Source organism: Bos indicus x Bos taurus, chromosome 10 (assembly GCF_003369695.1).
Source record: "Bos indicus x Bos taurus breed Angus x Brahman F1 hybrid chromosome 10, Bos_hybrid_MaternalHap_v2.0, whole genome shotgun sequence".
Classification (NCBI taxonomy): domain Eukaryota; kingdom Metazoa; phylum Chordata; class Mammalia; order Artiodactyla; family Bovidae; genus Bos; species Bos indicus x Bos taurus.
Genome location: NC_040085.1, coordinates 34,021,507 through 34,038,838, shown reverse-complemented (window position 1 = coordinate 34,038,838; position 17,332 = coordinate 34,021,507). Strand labels below are relative to the sequence as shown.

Sequence of the window (17,332 nt, the reverse complement as noted above, 5' to 3'; positions counted from 1 at the left end):
GGAAATTGAAGGCAAAAGGAGAAGAGGGCAACAGCGGATGAGATGGTTAGATAGCATCACCGACTTAATGGGCAGGAATTTTAGCAAACTCGGAGATAGTGGAGAACAAAGTAGCCTGGTTAGCTGCAGTCCACAGCTGGCAAAGAGTCCAACACGATTTTACAAATGAACAACAAGAATATTTTAATGTGCATATTAATATGTTCAAAGTTCTGTGGAAAAGCAAAAATTTTACTATCATAGTCAATCCTCAAAGTTTATTTGTTCTTTTTTTGTTCCTTTTTAACATGATTTTTATTAACCTTTTTCGAAAGCATATGAACAAGCTCTTTTGCATGAAATTCCATCTCCTTTATGAAGCAGGGATGAGTCACTGATACCATGTTTGCAGCTGATTTTCTTGTACCATTGTATGGCTGGGACACAAAGTTAGCTATTCAGTAAGTGTGATAGAATGAGGTCTCCTGAGTTTTCTGTACATTAATACTGTTATCTCATCAAATATATTTTGCTCCCTAAACAAAACCCTTGAATCCTGGAGGATATCAAGAATTTTATTTTCTCTATCTTGCTTCCCCCTTGCATCTTAGAAAATAAGACTACGAAGCAGGAACAAAGTTAACATAGACAGATCAGACTGAATGGAAACAATTGGAATCTGTAAAGTCAATGCTGTAAAGTTGACAATTAAGTCAACTTTAATCTGTTTTAATGAAAACTGTTAAATACCAACTATAATGAGGAACCAAGGAACAAGGTTCTGGATTGGGGACAAATTTAGGCATGGGCCCAGTCCCCAGTTGTTCACAATCTCTTTAAGAAGACAGGTAGGCATTTAACTCTATTAATACTGATTATTCGTGTGTATGTGTTAGGTTGCTTCAGTCGTGTCTGACTCTTTGCAACCGTGTGAACTGTAGCCCACCAAGTTCCTCTGTCCATGGGATTCTGCAGGCAAGAATACTAGAGTGGGTTGCCATACTCTCCTCTAGGGGATCTTCCCAACCCAGGGATCGAACCCCCATCTTCTACATCTCCTGCATCAGCACATGGGTTCTTTACCACGAGCGCCACCTGGGAAATCCCCAAGACAGATTGTATCTACTGTCATTTACTATTGCAGATTGCTTTGCTGATGTAATATGTTTCCAGTTCTTTATTTAGCTAGCATCCTGTGGGACTAGCAAGTACTTTTTTCACTCAGATATATTCATTGTCCTTTACAGAGAATACATGAATATGAATAGAAGATCAATTTTTATTTATCTGATTACACTATTAATTATCTCTAGATCCATTCTTCTCAGCAACATTTATCAATGTTTCATGTTGACTAGAATCCTACTGAGATGATAATAAGTGAGTATTTGGAGGTTTTTAACTAATTTATCTACTTGGAATGATGGTCAGTGGTCAGTCTGTCTCTTACCATCCTTCTGAAACAGATTCTCAGCAGGTGTTCAGAAGCTGATTCCTGATATTTCTTCTCTCCAAAGAGATGCTTTCTCATTAAAATTTAAAACATTTAAAAAATGTCATTTAATGTTGTTTTGATGAGATGGCTGGATGGCATCACTGACTCGATGGACGTGAGTCTCAGTGAACTCCGGGAGTTGGTGATGGACAGGGAGGCCTGGCGTGCTGCGATTCATGGGGTCACAAAGAGTTGGACATGACTGAGTGACTGATCTGATCTGATCTGAGTATACATTGTATAATTCTTGGAACATATGACAAACAGTACATTTTATCATTTTAAATCTATAATGCTAGACAAGATATAATCCCACAGTGCCCCCATTGTCTTTATATGCATATTGTATTCCTGGAAGCCATGAGCATAGACTTCTCCAAAGCCACTGGTCTTTAGCTCAAGGATAAACTCAAGAAGTAATCTAATTTTAAATAATTGAAGTCTGCCTTGGAACTTTAGTCATGCACAAGCAAAAATCCACTTTTCTTTCTAGGACAAGGTCAGCAGCAAGCCGTACCCAGATCTTTGCAGTGGGCTTTCATTTATACACTGGTTTCATTCTATTCAGAAAGTACCTTTGTGAATCTCAAAGTAGAGGGCTTCAGTGAGTACAATGAGAATGTCCTGGCAAGTAATATCTGGAAAGTGAACGCGGGCCAATTGCATTCAGTTCTCACAATATTATGAAAGGGGGCTGTGGGTTATATTGCAGTGTTTCTAAGCTGATTATCCAGAACAGAGGCTCAGCTTGATGCCAGTTCTTTTACATGCATTGCCAGACTAAACAAGTACCTTTTGAGGTTCATCCATCACAATTTATGATACATTAAGCTAAATCTAATGTTCTCTGAAGCTGGTGTTACGGGATTTTCTATATTCAGGCTAAGAAATTGCATTTGGGGAAAGGGATTTCTCCTCTTTTTCTCCATAGAGTTTCTTTAGTTCTACAGAGTCTTGTTATGTCTATTGCAGCCCTGTTATATTCTGGTACTAATCACAGATTTATTTTAAGTATTTGAAATCTTAACTGGTAGCAGGAAATGACTTTAACATTGCACGAACTACTATAAATTGTTCACTGAAAAGGAGTGTTTAATTATAAATGAAGAAACCTGTTTCCCAGTTGATTAACTATATTAAACACTTTATATTTTCAAAGATCTACACTATTGTTAATAAGCTATTTCTCACAATGGGTCTCAGAGGGAGTCTAATACTATCACCTCCTATTTTTATAAATGATGCACTTGACCCGTAAAAATTAGATTGCCCGTATTGGACCACATAGAAATGAAAAACTGGAATGGGGCTTCAAGTTCTTAATGTGCCTGTGCCTAGTTAACAGAGCTATGCTCTTAGTTTTCTGAGCCCCTAAAGTAAGTTAGAAAATTAAGTAAATTTGTCAGATGGCCACACACATACACACACACTTTTTTTTTTCCTTTAGAACATTTCTGTTCTATATGTAAAACCAGTTATTTTGTTATGGAATAATATAAAACAAACTCAAAAGAGCTAGCTCCATAGTGAATTAATCCATGCTACTTATTCTGATATTCCTCACCATTTGCTCATTGCCAGACTGACTTTTCCCTCTTGTCCCTCTCAGAGTCTATCATTTGAGAGACTAATATGATTGATTTTGGCCAAATAGTAGAATTGTCTGATACTGAGATCAACAAATATTTTTGGCAAGGAGTTCAGTCTTTAAAGTGTACTTGGTTATATTGCTTTCTATTAAAAATATAATTTTATTTATGAATTGATTATTACATTTATAATCTTTAATATTTTTACTTTGAATTTTAAAAGTTCTTTCTCATGAATAAAATAGTCCAGGATGTTTAATATAGATATAGATATCTTGTTTTTTTATCAGTGGCTTTTGAATTGTTTAGTAGTTTAAATCTCATTTGTCTGATGAGTTTGCAGTTCTCTCAACGTCAGTATCCCTTTAATATGTCACTGTACAGAGAACAGAGGTAGAAACCATAGCTACCTCATCAATAAATTTTAATCATTGAAACATCAGGGTTTTTTTTGTGGTGTTTGTATATGACAACCAATTTAAAACTTCGGGGTGGAATTGATCCTAAATGTACCTCCATATGAATTTATTAATATGTATATAATTTTTTATTTTTGAAAATTATGTATTATCTGTTTTATCCTTTTAAATGTAGGTTTATTATTTCTCTGTAAAAACAGGATAAGGAAAATTCTTACCAAATGAAAGGAAACTTTAGTTTAAAAATTGTGAGTGCTAATGAAAGTAAATGCCCCTTGACATTCTATGTTTTAAGTCTATTAAATAAAAGAAAATGACATTCTGTGATCTTATAATTTTGTTTGTGCTGTAGAACGTCAACTATATTTGAATTATATGTGCAGAGTATTTCATATCAAATGTAAGTAGCCAGATGTGGAGATTTTTTAACACATTTTCCTTTCTAGATATAATGTAAAGTCACATGCTTCAGTTCCTTATTAAAATATATACATGTGACTCTACATAATGAATTACACAATTTCTCCTGATTTCATCCTAGAGTCATGTACTGATAAAGTTATGGTTGGAATAAATAAGTTTCATCCGTTGCGTTTGGAAGATGTAACATACGACAATGTAAGAACCTGACTTAAATATTTGTCTTCCGGTGATTTTGTTAAGACTGCAGCCTTGTGCATTTTCTAAACAATATTTTGGAGGATTCTCCTCTGTGGTTCAGACTTCTGTAAACTCATTAAACATTTCATATATTTTTAGACATAAGCATCATATGTACAGGTTAGATAGATTGAACAATAAATTAAGGATCGAAGTTTTGTCTATTTTGTTCATCTCATGTTATAAGGGTCTTGCCAGTGCCTAGTTCTGAATACGAGCCCCATAAATATTTCTTGAATTAAAAAAAAGACATACAAACACCTTTTGTGATATTCATTTATCTCTTCTTATTAAGATACAAACAAGAAAGGAGATGAAAATACTTGAGGCTGAAAAGTAAAGAAAATTAAAATATCTCTTTATGATTTAAAAATGAATTTATTTCTAGTGTATTCTCAAATAGTTCTAAATCCGTGGTATTTCCTGGCCTTTTTTGAACTGAGGAAAATCAAGTTAAACTCAAGAAAGTCTACCCAGAGTGCAATTAGTAGAGTGCAATTAGTAGGCCTCCAATATCTGCAGGTCCTCTAAATTCACAACATTTTTGCCAGTGTCACCATATATTTAGGCTTAATGGTAAAAGAGAATGAACACTATTTTATTCCGATAATTATGTTTCAGTGCATATGCTCCATTTCATCGTGTAGGCATGATGATGTTGGAGAGGAGCATGGATAGGGTATTGGAGAAGAGAAAAATGTGTACATAAGAGTATTACTGCAATTTAAAAAAAAAACAACAACAAAGCTGTATTACAAACTGAATACCATAGGATCATTCAAAGTTCAGAACTGAAGCCCTTAAAAAAACAATAGATGCTCTTCTGGCAGTTTCAGGTAGTCGTGATTACTGACACAGGCTGTGAGAACAGCAATGACCTTAGATCCAGAAGGCACTGCGGTTAGGATACAAACACAGCATGTTTTCCAAGCCATCTGCCAAGAGGTTCTTTTGGCCATCTGCATGAGATAGCCAGTAAATGGTTTCTACTGAAGACATCTATGTATGGTGGAATAGAGCTATCATAGCAATTTTTTTGAAAAAACATTTTTCTTCAATTCAGTTTATTTCAATAGTATATGAAAGTGCTTCATGAATGTGAAGTGATATGGAGTAAGTGAATTCTTACCAAACTAGTTTTGGTCAGCATGTAAATAGAACTTCAAAATTTTCTTTAATATGAAATTTTCACAGTATTTGAGTTATTTGAGAAATGGTGCCTTAACAGGTATGACATAGGTAAGAAATTGGGCTTAATGATCCAGATAATTATTTTTAATTCTAATACCTAAATGACTTTATATAAACATATTTCATCATTTGTTCAAAATTCAAAGGCAACAATGTTTAAGTATCATATATATATATTTAAAGCATTTTTATATTCCTGGAAAATATTGTCCAATTTATAAAAATCCATTTTAGAGTCTGTAAGTAATTTAGTTACTTCAGTTGTTTCTAAATTACCTAAAATAGTTTTATTAATATGCACACTACTTGGAAATTGAAGAAACATTTATACATTTTATTTTATTTTGTTTTACTTTATTTTAGACCAGAGATGACTACCTATATATAGTGAATTAATCCCTAACATTATGAAAGTAACACTAATTACTTATGGAATTTTTATGTTTTAGCATTAAAAAAAGGACGATTTTGGATCACACCAGATCCTTATCACAAAGATGACAACATCCAGATTGGGCGTGAGGTGAAAATATCTTGCCAAGTAGAAGCTGTTCCTTCTGAGGAGTTAACATTTAGTTGGTTTAAAAATGGTCGTCCGTTAAGAAGTTCTGAGCGGATGGTTATTACGCAGACTGATCCGGATGTCTCCCCGGGAACGACCAACTTGGACATCATTGATTTAAAATTCACGGATTTTGGGACATACACATGTGTAGCATCTCTGAAGGGAGGCGGAATATCTGATATCAGTATTGATGTTAATATATCCAGCAGCACAGGTAAGAAGCATATTTATGATTTAAAAGATGTTCACATTGAGAACCTTTTTTTTTTTTAATGTTGAATATACAAAATAGTGTTCAGTCAAGCTAAGAACATTCTTATTTTCAAGAAGTTTCCTGAAACCAAAATCCTAACATTCTGAATGCCCAACAAATATCATGTTAAGAGACTTTGATATTTGATTAGATTTAGATTTACATGAAGTTTTGTTTAGATTTACATAAGGTTTTACAGAAATAATGCACATAAAAGTAATAATGTGGCCTATAATAGATACAGACTTCTGGATTAGATGGTACCAGGTCTTAAATTATTAACTAGGAACTCTCTGTAAAGCCTGTAATTATATTAAATGATAAAGTTAAATACCAAATGTTGAAAGAATTGGGACAATTTTCAGAAAATTGAAACAAACAGAAACTATTTATTCCTAAGAATAAAATACCAAGAGTTAATTTGAGTATTAAAATATAAGTTATATAAGAAATATATTTTCCACCAAGATAAAAAAAGATAAACGTGTTAAAATTATAATCAGATGTGACTCTTTGTAGACCTTTATGTTAGGATCTCTTGACAATGAGGTTGACTAAATATAAAAATATATTGGAGTAAAATTTCTTCTATTAATTTAAGACCAAAAATATGTTATCAATTTTCTCTCAATCAAATGAACACCCTTAGGTGAGGAAAATTGCAGGGCTCTGGTATGGAGAACATATTAGCTTAATTCTTAGGATGTTTTGAAGCCCTGCGATTTTATGAACCGCAATGAGTATGCGTTTGGAGAACTCCAGTGTAGCTTTATTTGTTTTGACAGCTTGTTACTAGACTGAGTTTTAATTTAGAATTTTCATATAATCCGAGGGTGAGTAATATGTGTTGAAAACAAAGAGCACAAATGTAGATTGCAAACATACTCTGTTTTGAAGGAATTAAAATAGTCAACGTCTTCTTTCCAGTCAGGCAGTATTTTGATTGTTGTGTGTTAACAGATGGACTTGTGATTTTGTGTCTTCTCATGATTCCAAATTGCAATACACGCTGAATTTATTTTACTTCTTAAGGGATATAGTCCATACTTCTGGGTGACCAAATGTGCTTGCTTTTCACCATTCTAGATCATTTCTAAGGAATATTCCATTCTAGGGTGATGGATGGTACTTGTGTTTGAAAAGATGTTCTTTCCTAGGTAACAAACAAACAAAAACCACAACAATAACTATTTTATTCAAAATTTGTGCTATCCCTAGGAGATGGACTAGTTTTAGGATATATAAGGAAATCTGTTGATATACTCAGTCATCATTCATTTACGTATTTATTCAATCAGCAAATAGCCATTGAATGCCTACATCAACATGCTAGGGGACACCCGATATATGATAATTCCTATAAGAGTAAGACAATTTTGTGAGATCCGTGGAATTTGCCCTTATTTATGAGAGACAATTTTCAAGTGATCTACATTCAATCATGACCATTGCTTTGTTTGTTTGCCTGGTTTTTGCTTGTTTCTTTTTTGGAACTGATGACACAAACTCATATGCAAAGAATCAGTGTTCCTGTCCAAACAGAGCACAATCTATATACAATTAAATTTAGAGAGAGGAGGGAGGAGAAAATGGAGAGGAGACAAGATCATTATATAATTATTCACCAAGTGAGTCCTAACACTCATTTTTATATAACCTAATAATATTGCCTGTTTGAAACTATGTATTGTAAATGACCAGCATTAATTCATGAAATTTCCAAAAATTTTTCCAGGAAAATGCTAAAAGATGATCAGAGAAGTAGAAAACACTCAAAATTACCTCTTAGTAATAACAATGTGGTTGTAATAAGGTTTTTTAAAACCATTATCATTTTGTCTGGTCACCAAAGGTGATAATACCCAAAATAAAGTAGACATATTTTTGTTTGTTTGTTTTAAACATTTTATTTTGTATTGAAGTATAGCCAATTAGCAATGTTGTGGTAATTTCAGGTGAACAGTGAAGGGTCTCAGCCATACATATATATGTATCAATTCTCCCCCAAAGTCCCCTCCCATCCAGGTTGGAACGTAACACTGAGTAGTGTTCTATGTGCTATATAATAGTTCCTTGCTGGTTATCCATTTTTAATATAGCAGTGTGTACCTTCCCCAAATGACCTTCTGCAAATCCCTAACTGCTCCTTCCCTCCAACCCCAACCCGGCAACCATAAGTTCGTTTTCTAAGTCTGTCTCTTTCTGTTTTGTAAGTAAGTTCATTTGTATCATTTCTTTTTAGATTCCACATATAAGGGATATCATAGGATATCTCTAAAGGAGATATGTTAAATCCTTTTCCAAAACATTTCCCTTTTCTGCCCTACCCGTCACAGACAGACCTGGTTGTCTGTCCCCTCACTTGAGTGGAAAGTCCATGAAGTCTGGGAACTTGTCCGTATTGTTCATTGTTGTGATCTCAGCCTTTGGAACATTACATGGCACTTAGAAGATAGTAAATAATGATTAAATCAAAACAATAAACTAATTTGTGCATGTAGCTTTCCCTTTAGGTTTGCTTTCCTCCTCCTATTATTACCTTCCCAAGATAGACATTTGGTGTTGTAATTCCTGATCATATAATTCTTTACTGACTTTAAGAAAAGTCATTCAAAAGACCAATTTATACTATGATTTAATGTGCTACAACTGTCAGGGACAGGACTGGCTCCATAATTTGTGGTGTTCAGTGAAAAATTGTTAAGGCATGTCCCTTGTTCAGAACTTGATAAGAATTTCTTGATGGCAATATCAAAGCATTAAACCAAGTGAGGAGGCCTTTCTAAACATGGCTGCACAGTTGACATGCTTGTAGGGCAATCTGTGCAGGGAATTGTATTTTGATAGAGATTCACAGAAGATGGTATTTAAAGGATAAGTCACTGAAGGAGATTTCATATTCTGTTTTCATGCTGAAACTGGATTTGATGTTTCATTTTGCTCACAGTACAGTAGAATACCACCAGACTGCAGCATAAAGATCAGTAGACCGGAGATTGTGTGATTCAGTTGGTATCAATAAAAATTGTATTTATCCCTACAAAGTAGTGAAAATACTTAAAGAGTACTTTGATATGAAATATAGAGAGATTACTGGGAAATAGAGTTTGAACAAGCTATAGGATGCAGGATGCTATGATGAATGGCGTCACTGACTTGATGGACATGAGTTTGAACAAGCTCCAGGAGTTAGTGATGGACAAGGAAGCCTGGGAGTGCTTCAGTCCACGGGGTCGCATAGAGTCGGACACGACTGAGTGACTGAACTTAATTGAACTGTTAGTATGCAGGAAAATCCTGAACTATATTAATTCTATGAACCACATAGAATTCAGAGGAAATTTCCACAAATTGGGTGAGTGAAGTCAAAGAAAAGGAAACTACTGTTTAGACATAAGTACATAATGTGAGGCTGTTTTGCATTTTGGATTTTGTTAATTATACTAGTTTAAGGAATTTATGATTATTGTTTCTTATTTGTTAAACTGTGTATATGTTAAATGTAAGCAAATTTAGGATGAAACTTTAAATTAAAAAAAATCCGAACCCTTGTTTTCCATACAGAATCTTATATTGAATCTTAGTTGTTACTGTTTTAAGATGCATATATGAAATTCATTAAGATGAGAATGAGGTACCATTAAGATAGTTCTGCCTAATAGATTGAAAACTGTTTCTTTAAATGACAGAACTGCATTTCCAGATCTGCGTTTGAAGACTTTAATATTGAAATATAAAATATTTCAGGAAGGTAAATCCTAGTTTACAGAATTATTACTATTTATAAAAGACAATGATTTGACTAAAAAAAACTTAAAAGAGAGAGGCTCCATGTGTTTTGGAGTTTGCCTCCTGCATCTTATTGAATAATGAAAATTATTATATATGTGATAATAGATTAATCTTCTTTTTACTTTAATTCCTTATTAGAAATATTTTTTCCTCCTGATGCTACAAACATGCAGACTGTTTTATTATGAATGTTTGTTGTTCTGTCAATTTAGAATTCATGTTCCTTGCAGATTCTTTTACTATATTACTGTTCTGTGTGTCTGGCTCTATGTCTCATGGTGACAGATAATGGGCCTTGCCCATTGGGAGCTTACAGTCTAAGTTGTAAAATTACTTAGCTGTCAGATGATTTAAAAACTAGTAGGCACAAGATATAGTGGAATAGATATTGTACTTAAAGTTTGATTAGACTTCTGTAGGAATTGTGAATGTTTTTGTCAACATTGACAAAATGTTGGCCCAGGAAAATTCCACAGAAAAACAATATTTGAGTTAAATCTTGATGGAAGTAACACTGTGACAGTGGTGGTGAAGTGAGAATACATTTGGCAGAATATAAAGGATGAAGGAAGTCCCAGAAATACTATGTGATTATTGCTTTTTATGTAGAATTAATATCAGCTGATATTAATATAAGCAAGTTTTATTGGTTTGTTTTATTTTATTGTTATCATTAATGAAGAATATTTTATGTGTCTAGACTACAAATAAGTTTTAAAAAACATTTAATAATCGCTGGGAAGTTCTTAACTTAAAAAATGAATATACTGAAATATTGATTGTTGCAATTAAATCTTATAAAATGAAAATCCTTCACATACTTGCTGGAAAATGCACATAAATTTTAGCCTAAAATTTTGGCAACAGTCAAAATAATCCTCAAAATATTATCACTTATCTGTTATACATTTCAGTTCAGTTTAGTTCAGTCACCCAGCCATGTCCGACTCTTTGTGACCCCATGAATCACAGCACACCAGGCCTCTCTGTTCATCACCAACTCCTGGAGTTCACTCAAACTCATGTCCATCGAGTTGGTGATGCCATCCAGCCATCTCATCCTCTCTTGTCCCCTTCTCCTCCTGCCCCCAATCCCTCCCAGCATCAGGGTCTTTTCTAATGAGTCAACTCTTCGCATGAGATGGCCAAAGTACTGGAGTTTCAGCCTCAGCATCAGTCCTCCCAATGAACACCCAGGACTGACCTCCCTTAGGATGGACTGGTTGGACCTCCTTGCAGTCCAAGGGACTCTCAAGAGTCTTCTCCAACACCACAGTTCAAAAGCATCAATTCTTCGGTGCTCAGCTTTCTTCACAGTCCAACTCTCACATCCATACATGACCACTGAAAAACCATAGCCTTGACTAGATGGACCTTTGTTGGCAAAGTATTGTCTCTACTTTTGAATATGTTATCTAGGTTGGTCATAACTTTTCTTCCAAGGAGTAAGTATCTTTTAATTTCATGGCTGCAGTCACCATCTGCAGTAATTATGGAGCCCAAAAATTAAAGTCTGACACTGTTTCCACTGTTTCCCCATCTATTTCCCATGAAGTGATGGGACCAGATACCTTGATCTTCGTTTTCTGAATGTTGAGCTTTAAGCCAACTTTTTCACTCTCCTCTTTCAGTTTCATCAAGAGGCTCTTTAATTCCTCTTCACTTTCTGCCGTAAGGGTGGTGTCATCTGCATATCTGAGATTATTGATATGTCTCCCGGAAAACTTGATGCTAGCTTGTGCTTCCACCAGCCCAGCATTTCTCACGATGTACTCTGCGTATAAGTTAAAAAACCAGGGTGACAATACACAGCCTTGACGTACTCCTTTTCCTATTTGGAACCAGTCTGTTGTTCCATGTCCAGTTCTAACTGTTGCTTCCTAACCTGCATATAGGTTTCTCAAGAGGCAGGTCAGGTGGTCTGGTTTTCCCATATCTTTCAGAATTTTCCACAGTTTATTGTGATCCACACAGTCAAAGGCTTTGGCATAGTCAATAAAGCAGAAATAGATGTTATACATTCATGTAAGTATAAATGTTATAGATTGTCAATTTTCAGAGGGCTTGCTGAATAACATTCCATTGCCTCCTGTAGTATTGTTCTGCATCAAGTCCTTTGGTACTCCTGAACTTGCATGTGTTCCTTTGCATGACCTGAAAACTTGTAGGTTTATACTAAACTTTGAAGCCTGCATTATGCCTAGAAAATACAAACAGTGAGCCTGGTGATCTGTGGAATTCCGTGGTGAGACACCTGGTGGGCAAATTAACAGAAGACTTGATACAAATTTGATGATTTTTTTTCTTCCCTGTTAAGGTAGAAGAGCATTTTATAAAGCAGAAAATGGAGCAAGATTTAGAGGATTAAACTGTACCTAGCAATATAAATATAGGTGCACAGAGAAGGTGACAAATTGAGAAAGTTAGTTTGAAATTGTCTCTTTGCTCCCAATTACCTGACTAGATACTATAATTATGATAGTTAAGTGTCTGTGCAAGTATTCCCATCTGTGAAATGAAAGTTCTTGATAATATAGGACTATGGTACACAACTAATAAGAATAGTTAATGAGCATGAGAGCAAAAGTCAAATGATTATCTTATTGGGTTTGCTTCTTTGCCATTTTCAAGTTATAGAGGTGTAGAGACTGATGAAATTGTGCTTATTAGAACTAAAGTTTTAGAGAATGACAATAATGATAGATGGCTTTATACAAGAGGAAGTCATAAGTAAGACTAACACATGCAAGAGCTGACAATGATTTGACCAGAGGAAGCTTCCATGTAGCCAAAAAGTTATGTAATTGGTTCCTAAATTACTGGACACAGAAATCATTTTCTTCCTTGACTCCAAAACTGTGAGTTTCAACACATGACCTCCAAATGGAGATAACTGATGGAGAACAGAAGTTAGCAATTTTTTTCTGTAGAGTCTAATAGTAAATATTTTCAGATTTTCAGGCTACATGGTTTATGTTGCAACTATTCTACTTTGCTAATACAGTAGGAAAGCTGCCACAGCAATAAAATGATTCAGATCAGATCAGATCAGTCGTTCAGTCATGTCTGACTCTTTGCGACCCCATGAATCGCAGCACGCCAGGCCTCCCTGTCCAACACCAACTCCCGGAGTTCACTCAAACTCACGTCCATCGAGTCAGTGATGCCATCCAGCCATCTCATCCTCTGTCGTCCCCTTCTCCTCCTGCCCCCAATCCCTCCCAGCATCAGAGTCTTTTCCAATGAGTCAACTCTTCGCATGAGGTGGCCAAAGTACTGGAGTTTCAGCTTTAGCATCATTCCTTCCAAAGAAATCCCAGGGCTGATCTCCTTCACAATGGACTGGTTGGATCTCCTTGCAGTCCAAGGGACTTTCAAGAGTCTTCTCCAACACCACAGTTCAAAAGCATCAATTCTTCAGCGCTCAGCTTTCTTCACAGTCCAACTCTCACATCCATACATGACCACAGGAAAAACCATAGCCTTGACTAGATGAACCTTTGTTGGCAAAGTAATGTCTCTGCTTTTAAATATGCTATCTAGGTTGGACATAACTTTCCTTCCCAGGAGTAAGTATCTTTTAATTTCATGGCTGCAGTCACCGTCTGCAGTGATTTTGGAGGCCAAAAAAATAGTCTGACACTGTTTCCACTGTTTCCCCATCTATTTCCCATGAAGTGACAGGACTGGATGCCATGATCTTCGTTTTCGGAATGTTGAGCTTTAAGCCAACTTTTTCCTTCTCCACTTTCACCTTCATCAAGAGGCTTTTGAGTTCCTCTTCACCTTCTGCCATAAGGGTGGTGTCATCTGCATATCTGAGGTTATTGATATTTCTCCCAGCAATCTTGATTCCAGCTTGTGTTTCTTCCAGTCCAGTGTTTCTCATGATGTACTCTGCATATAAGTTAAATAAACAGGGTGACAATATACAGCCTTGACGTACTCCTTTTCCTATTTGGAACCAGTCTGTTGTGCCATGTCCAGTTCTAACTGTTGCTTCCTGACCTGCATACAGATTTCTCAAGAGGCAGGTCAGGTGGTCTGGTATTCCCATCTCTTTCAGAATTTCCCACAGTTTATTGTGATCCACACAGTCAAAGGCTTTGGCATAGTCAATAAAGCAGAAATAGATGTTTTTTCTGGAACTCTCTTGCTTTTTTGATGATCCAGCATACGTTGGCAATTTAATCTCTGGTTCCTCTGCCTTTTCTAAAACCAGCTTGAACATCAGGAAGTTCATGGTTCACATATTGCTGAAGCCTGGCTTGGAGAATTTTGAGCATTACTTTACCAGCGTGTGAGATGAGTGCAATTGTGCGGTAGTTTGAGCATTCTTTGGCATTACCTTTCTTTGGGATTGGAATGAAAACTGACCTTTTCCAGTCCTGTGGCCACTGCTGAGTTTTCCAAATTTGCATATTGAGTGCAGCACTTTCACAGCGTCATCTTCCAGGATTTGGAATAGCTCAACTGGAATTCCATCACCTCCACTAGCTTTGTTCATAGTGATGCTTCCTAAGGCCCACTTGACTTCACATTCCAGGATGTCTGGCTCTAGGTCAGTGATCACACCATCATGATTATTTGGGTCGTGAAGATCTTTTTTGTACAGTTCTTCTGTGTATTCTTGCCATCTCTTCTTAATATCTTCTGCTTCTGTTAGGTCCATACCATTTCTGTCCTTTATTGAGCCCATCTTTACATGAAATTTTCCTTTGGTATCTCTGATTTTCTTGAAGAGATCTCTAGTCTTTCCCATTCTGTTGTTTTCTTCTATTTCTTTGGGTACTGCTTTTTTCTAATGAAACTCTTTATTTAGAAAAACAAGTAGTGGACCACATTTTGCCCATAGGCCATAGTGTGCTAACCTCAAACCTAGACTTCTGAAACCCTGTTAATTAAGAAAGAAAATCATAACAAACTCTGTGAACTTACTATGAAATTAAGTTAAATCTACATATAATTTATTTGTGTATACAAACAGTAATATATTTTCTAATGATTGAGTCCAAAATCTTGGTTATTCCTTATTTCTCATGTCCATGTATGCAGTTGACCCTTGAACAACATGGAGGCTAAGGATGCTGACTTCTGAGCTGTGGAAAATCAGAGTATAATGTTGTAGTAGGGCCCTCCATATTCTAGGTTCCTTCATATCTGAGGTTCCACATCCTCAGTTTCAACCAACCCAAGATCATGCAGTGCTATAGTGCTTGTCTATTGATAATCCATGTAGTTTGAATCCATATGGTCAAGGTCAACTATATTTTACTGGCTTCTTGTTAAATTAATCATTCTCTGCTAGGCTGCCCAGTTTTCAAGGGTTCCTGAGATTACTTTGCAATTGCTCATCTCATTACTAGCATGCAAGATTTTCTGCTGCTGTCTCCATTCTGTTTGTGAACTCCTTCACCTTTTTTTTTTTCCAATCAATTTCTATATATTTAATTTTGAATGGCTGTGGAAAGAATAAAAAACAAACAAACGAACTTTAAAACAGTGAGACATACTCTGAACTTTATAGCTTCTCCTGCTTATGGAGACATCTGAATGGATGATTGGCTGCTTTTCACATTGGCTTTAGGCAAAGTTTCATACAGATTGTATTTACTCTTTAGGTGTTGAAAATTCCTATCTTTCAGTTCACTCTTATGTTGATTGTAAGGGATATTATATCTGTCCTTGATAAGGGCCAAAAAGAACGTGAGTATTTTGATCAAGGTGTCAGTAGGGAAACTGTCCCCCTAAAAACTTCGAATTATCTCTTCTACAGCTTTTTCCACTTTCTTTTCATAATTGAAAATGCCTCTTCACCAGCATTGAGACTGGAAGTAAGCATGGCTAACAATTATCTTTACCGTGCTTCTTAGACACTCAAATTCCTATAGTGCTTAATGAACTTACCAGAGGAAAAAATGAACTGTGAAATACTATTTTTATTGACCATGTACACAGAACATTCCTTAGGAAATATTTGTCTGTGGCATACTCATAGAGATACCTAATTCCATTCATTTGTGCTTTTACGGTAAATGGTGGTATTAATGTCAGCCTACATGGCAGGCATGGTTATAAAACTCATATTTAGGTATATAAAATTTTACCAAGAAGAAAATTTTATGCTTAATGTTGCTGATCAGGAAATAGGTTTTACTCTGGAAATTAAATGTGTTTTATATAAAATTCATTTAATAACTTAGAATTATTTATTCTGCTCATGTTATTAGTCTTTCATTGTTCTGCGGCTGGTGAAGATTTTCTACATAGGAGACATGTGAACACAACAGTCTGGAAATGCTGGGAGTAGTTAGGGTAATTGTCTGGAATCTGTGTTTAAATGAGCAGTACACTTTTTATTCAGATTATATGTTTAAAATAATAAAAGAAAAAAACAGCAGTTTTCTAAAAATGGTGTGAAATGAAGTCACTCAGTTGTTTCCGACTCTTTGTGACCCCATGGACTGTAGCCTACCAGGCTCCTCCGTCCATGGGATTTTCCAGGCGAGAACACTCGAGTGGGTTGCCATTGCCTTCTCCAACCCCAGTCTCCAACCCAGGGATTGAATCCAGGTCTCCCTATTGTAGGCAGACTCTCTACCAGCTGAGCCACAGGGAAGTTCAAAAATGGTGTACTGACACTAAATTAAGTTTGAGAAAATGTCAGTTATCCACATGAGATATTATTTTTATATTATTATTGATACTATCATTTAGCTTCAGGTAGCATTGACTCTTTGGAGCTAAAGTCCAGTTCCCTATTGATATCAGCCATTCAAACAGTCAAAGAAAAAAATCCATGATTGAATATTTTTAGAGTAAGATACCTCCAGAAGGCTTAGCAAATGCCACATTAAAATATGCTGAATGACCTAGGAGAGAAATTGCTAAAATTGCACAAAATAAAGGTGTAAAGATGTGTTAAATCAATTGACAGCACTTTATGGAAGCTTCCTGAAACTTCTGATTTTTTTTTTTATAAAAAATAGGAAACCCACGACAAGAAATGAACACAGTATTTACAACTTAAGTCATTGGTATTTTTTCCTTCCTTTTGGTATATCTGACCTTTGTTTCACAAGCCCTCAGCCTTAGAAAATCTATTCTTAGTGGAGGAAGATTTAACTTTGAGAGACAAAGGTTAACTGACAATTCAAGTAGGAATAATGCCAAGTGTTCTAATATGGCAAAGGGAAATTAAATAGACCTGTCATCCACAATTCAGGGATTAATTCATTAAATGTAGTGCATTTTCAATCCCCCAAAGTATTTATTAAACAACCACTGTAGGGAAAGGGATACAGGAAGAAATAAAGATGTGTAGGATCTTATTCATGGGTTTTATATCCCCAAAAACTCGAACATTTTTATTAACAGATAGTTTTGAAT

General features: G+C 35.5%; 1 protein-coding gene across 1 annotated transcript in view; it reads left to right on the top strand.

Annotated features, from left to right (window-relative positions):
* The window catches only part of MDGA2 (MAM domain containing glycosylphosphatidylinositol anchor 2), a 914,699-nt gene that overhangs the window by 633,197 nt on the left and 264,170 nt on the right, over positions 1 to 17,332 (top strand). Inside the window, exon 7 of the mRNA XM_027553676.1 lies at positions 5,783 to 6,112. Within this exon, the coding sequence (XP_027409477.1) occupies positions 5,783 to 6,112 (330 nt within the window). The remainder of the gene's footprint in view (positions 1 to 5,782; positions 6,113 to 17,332) is intronic.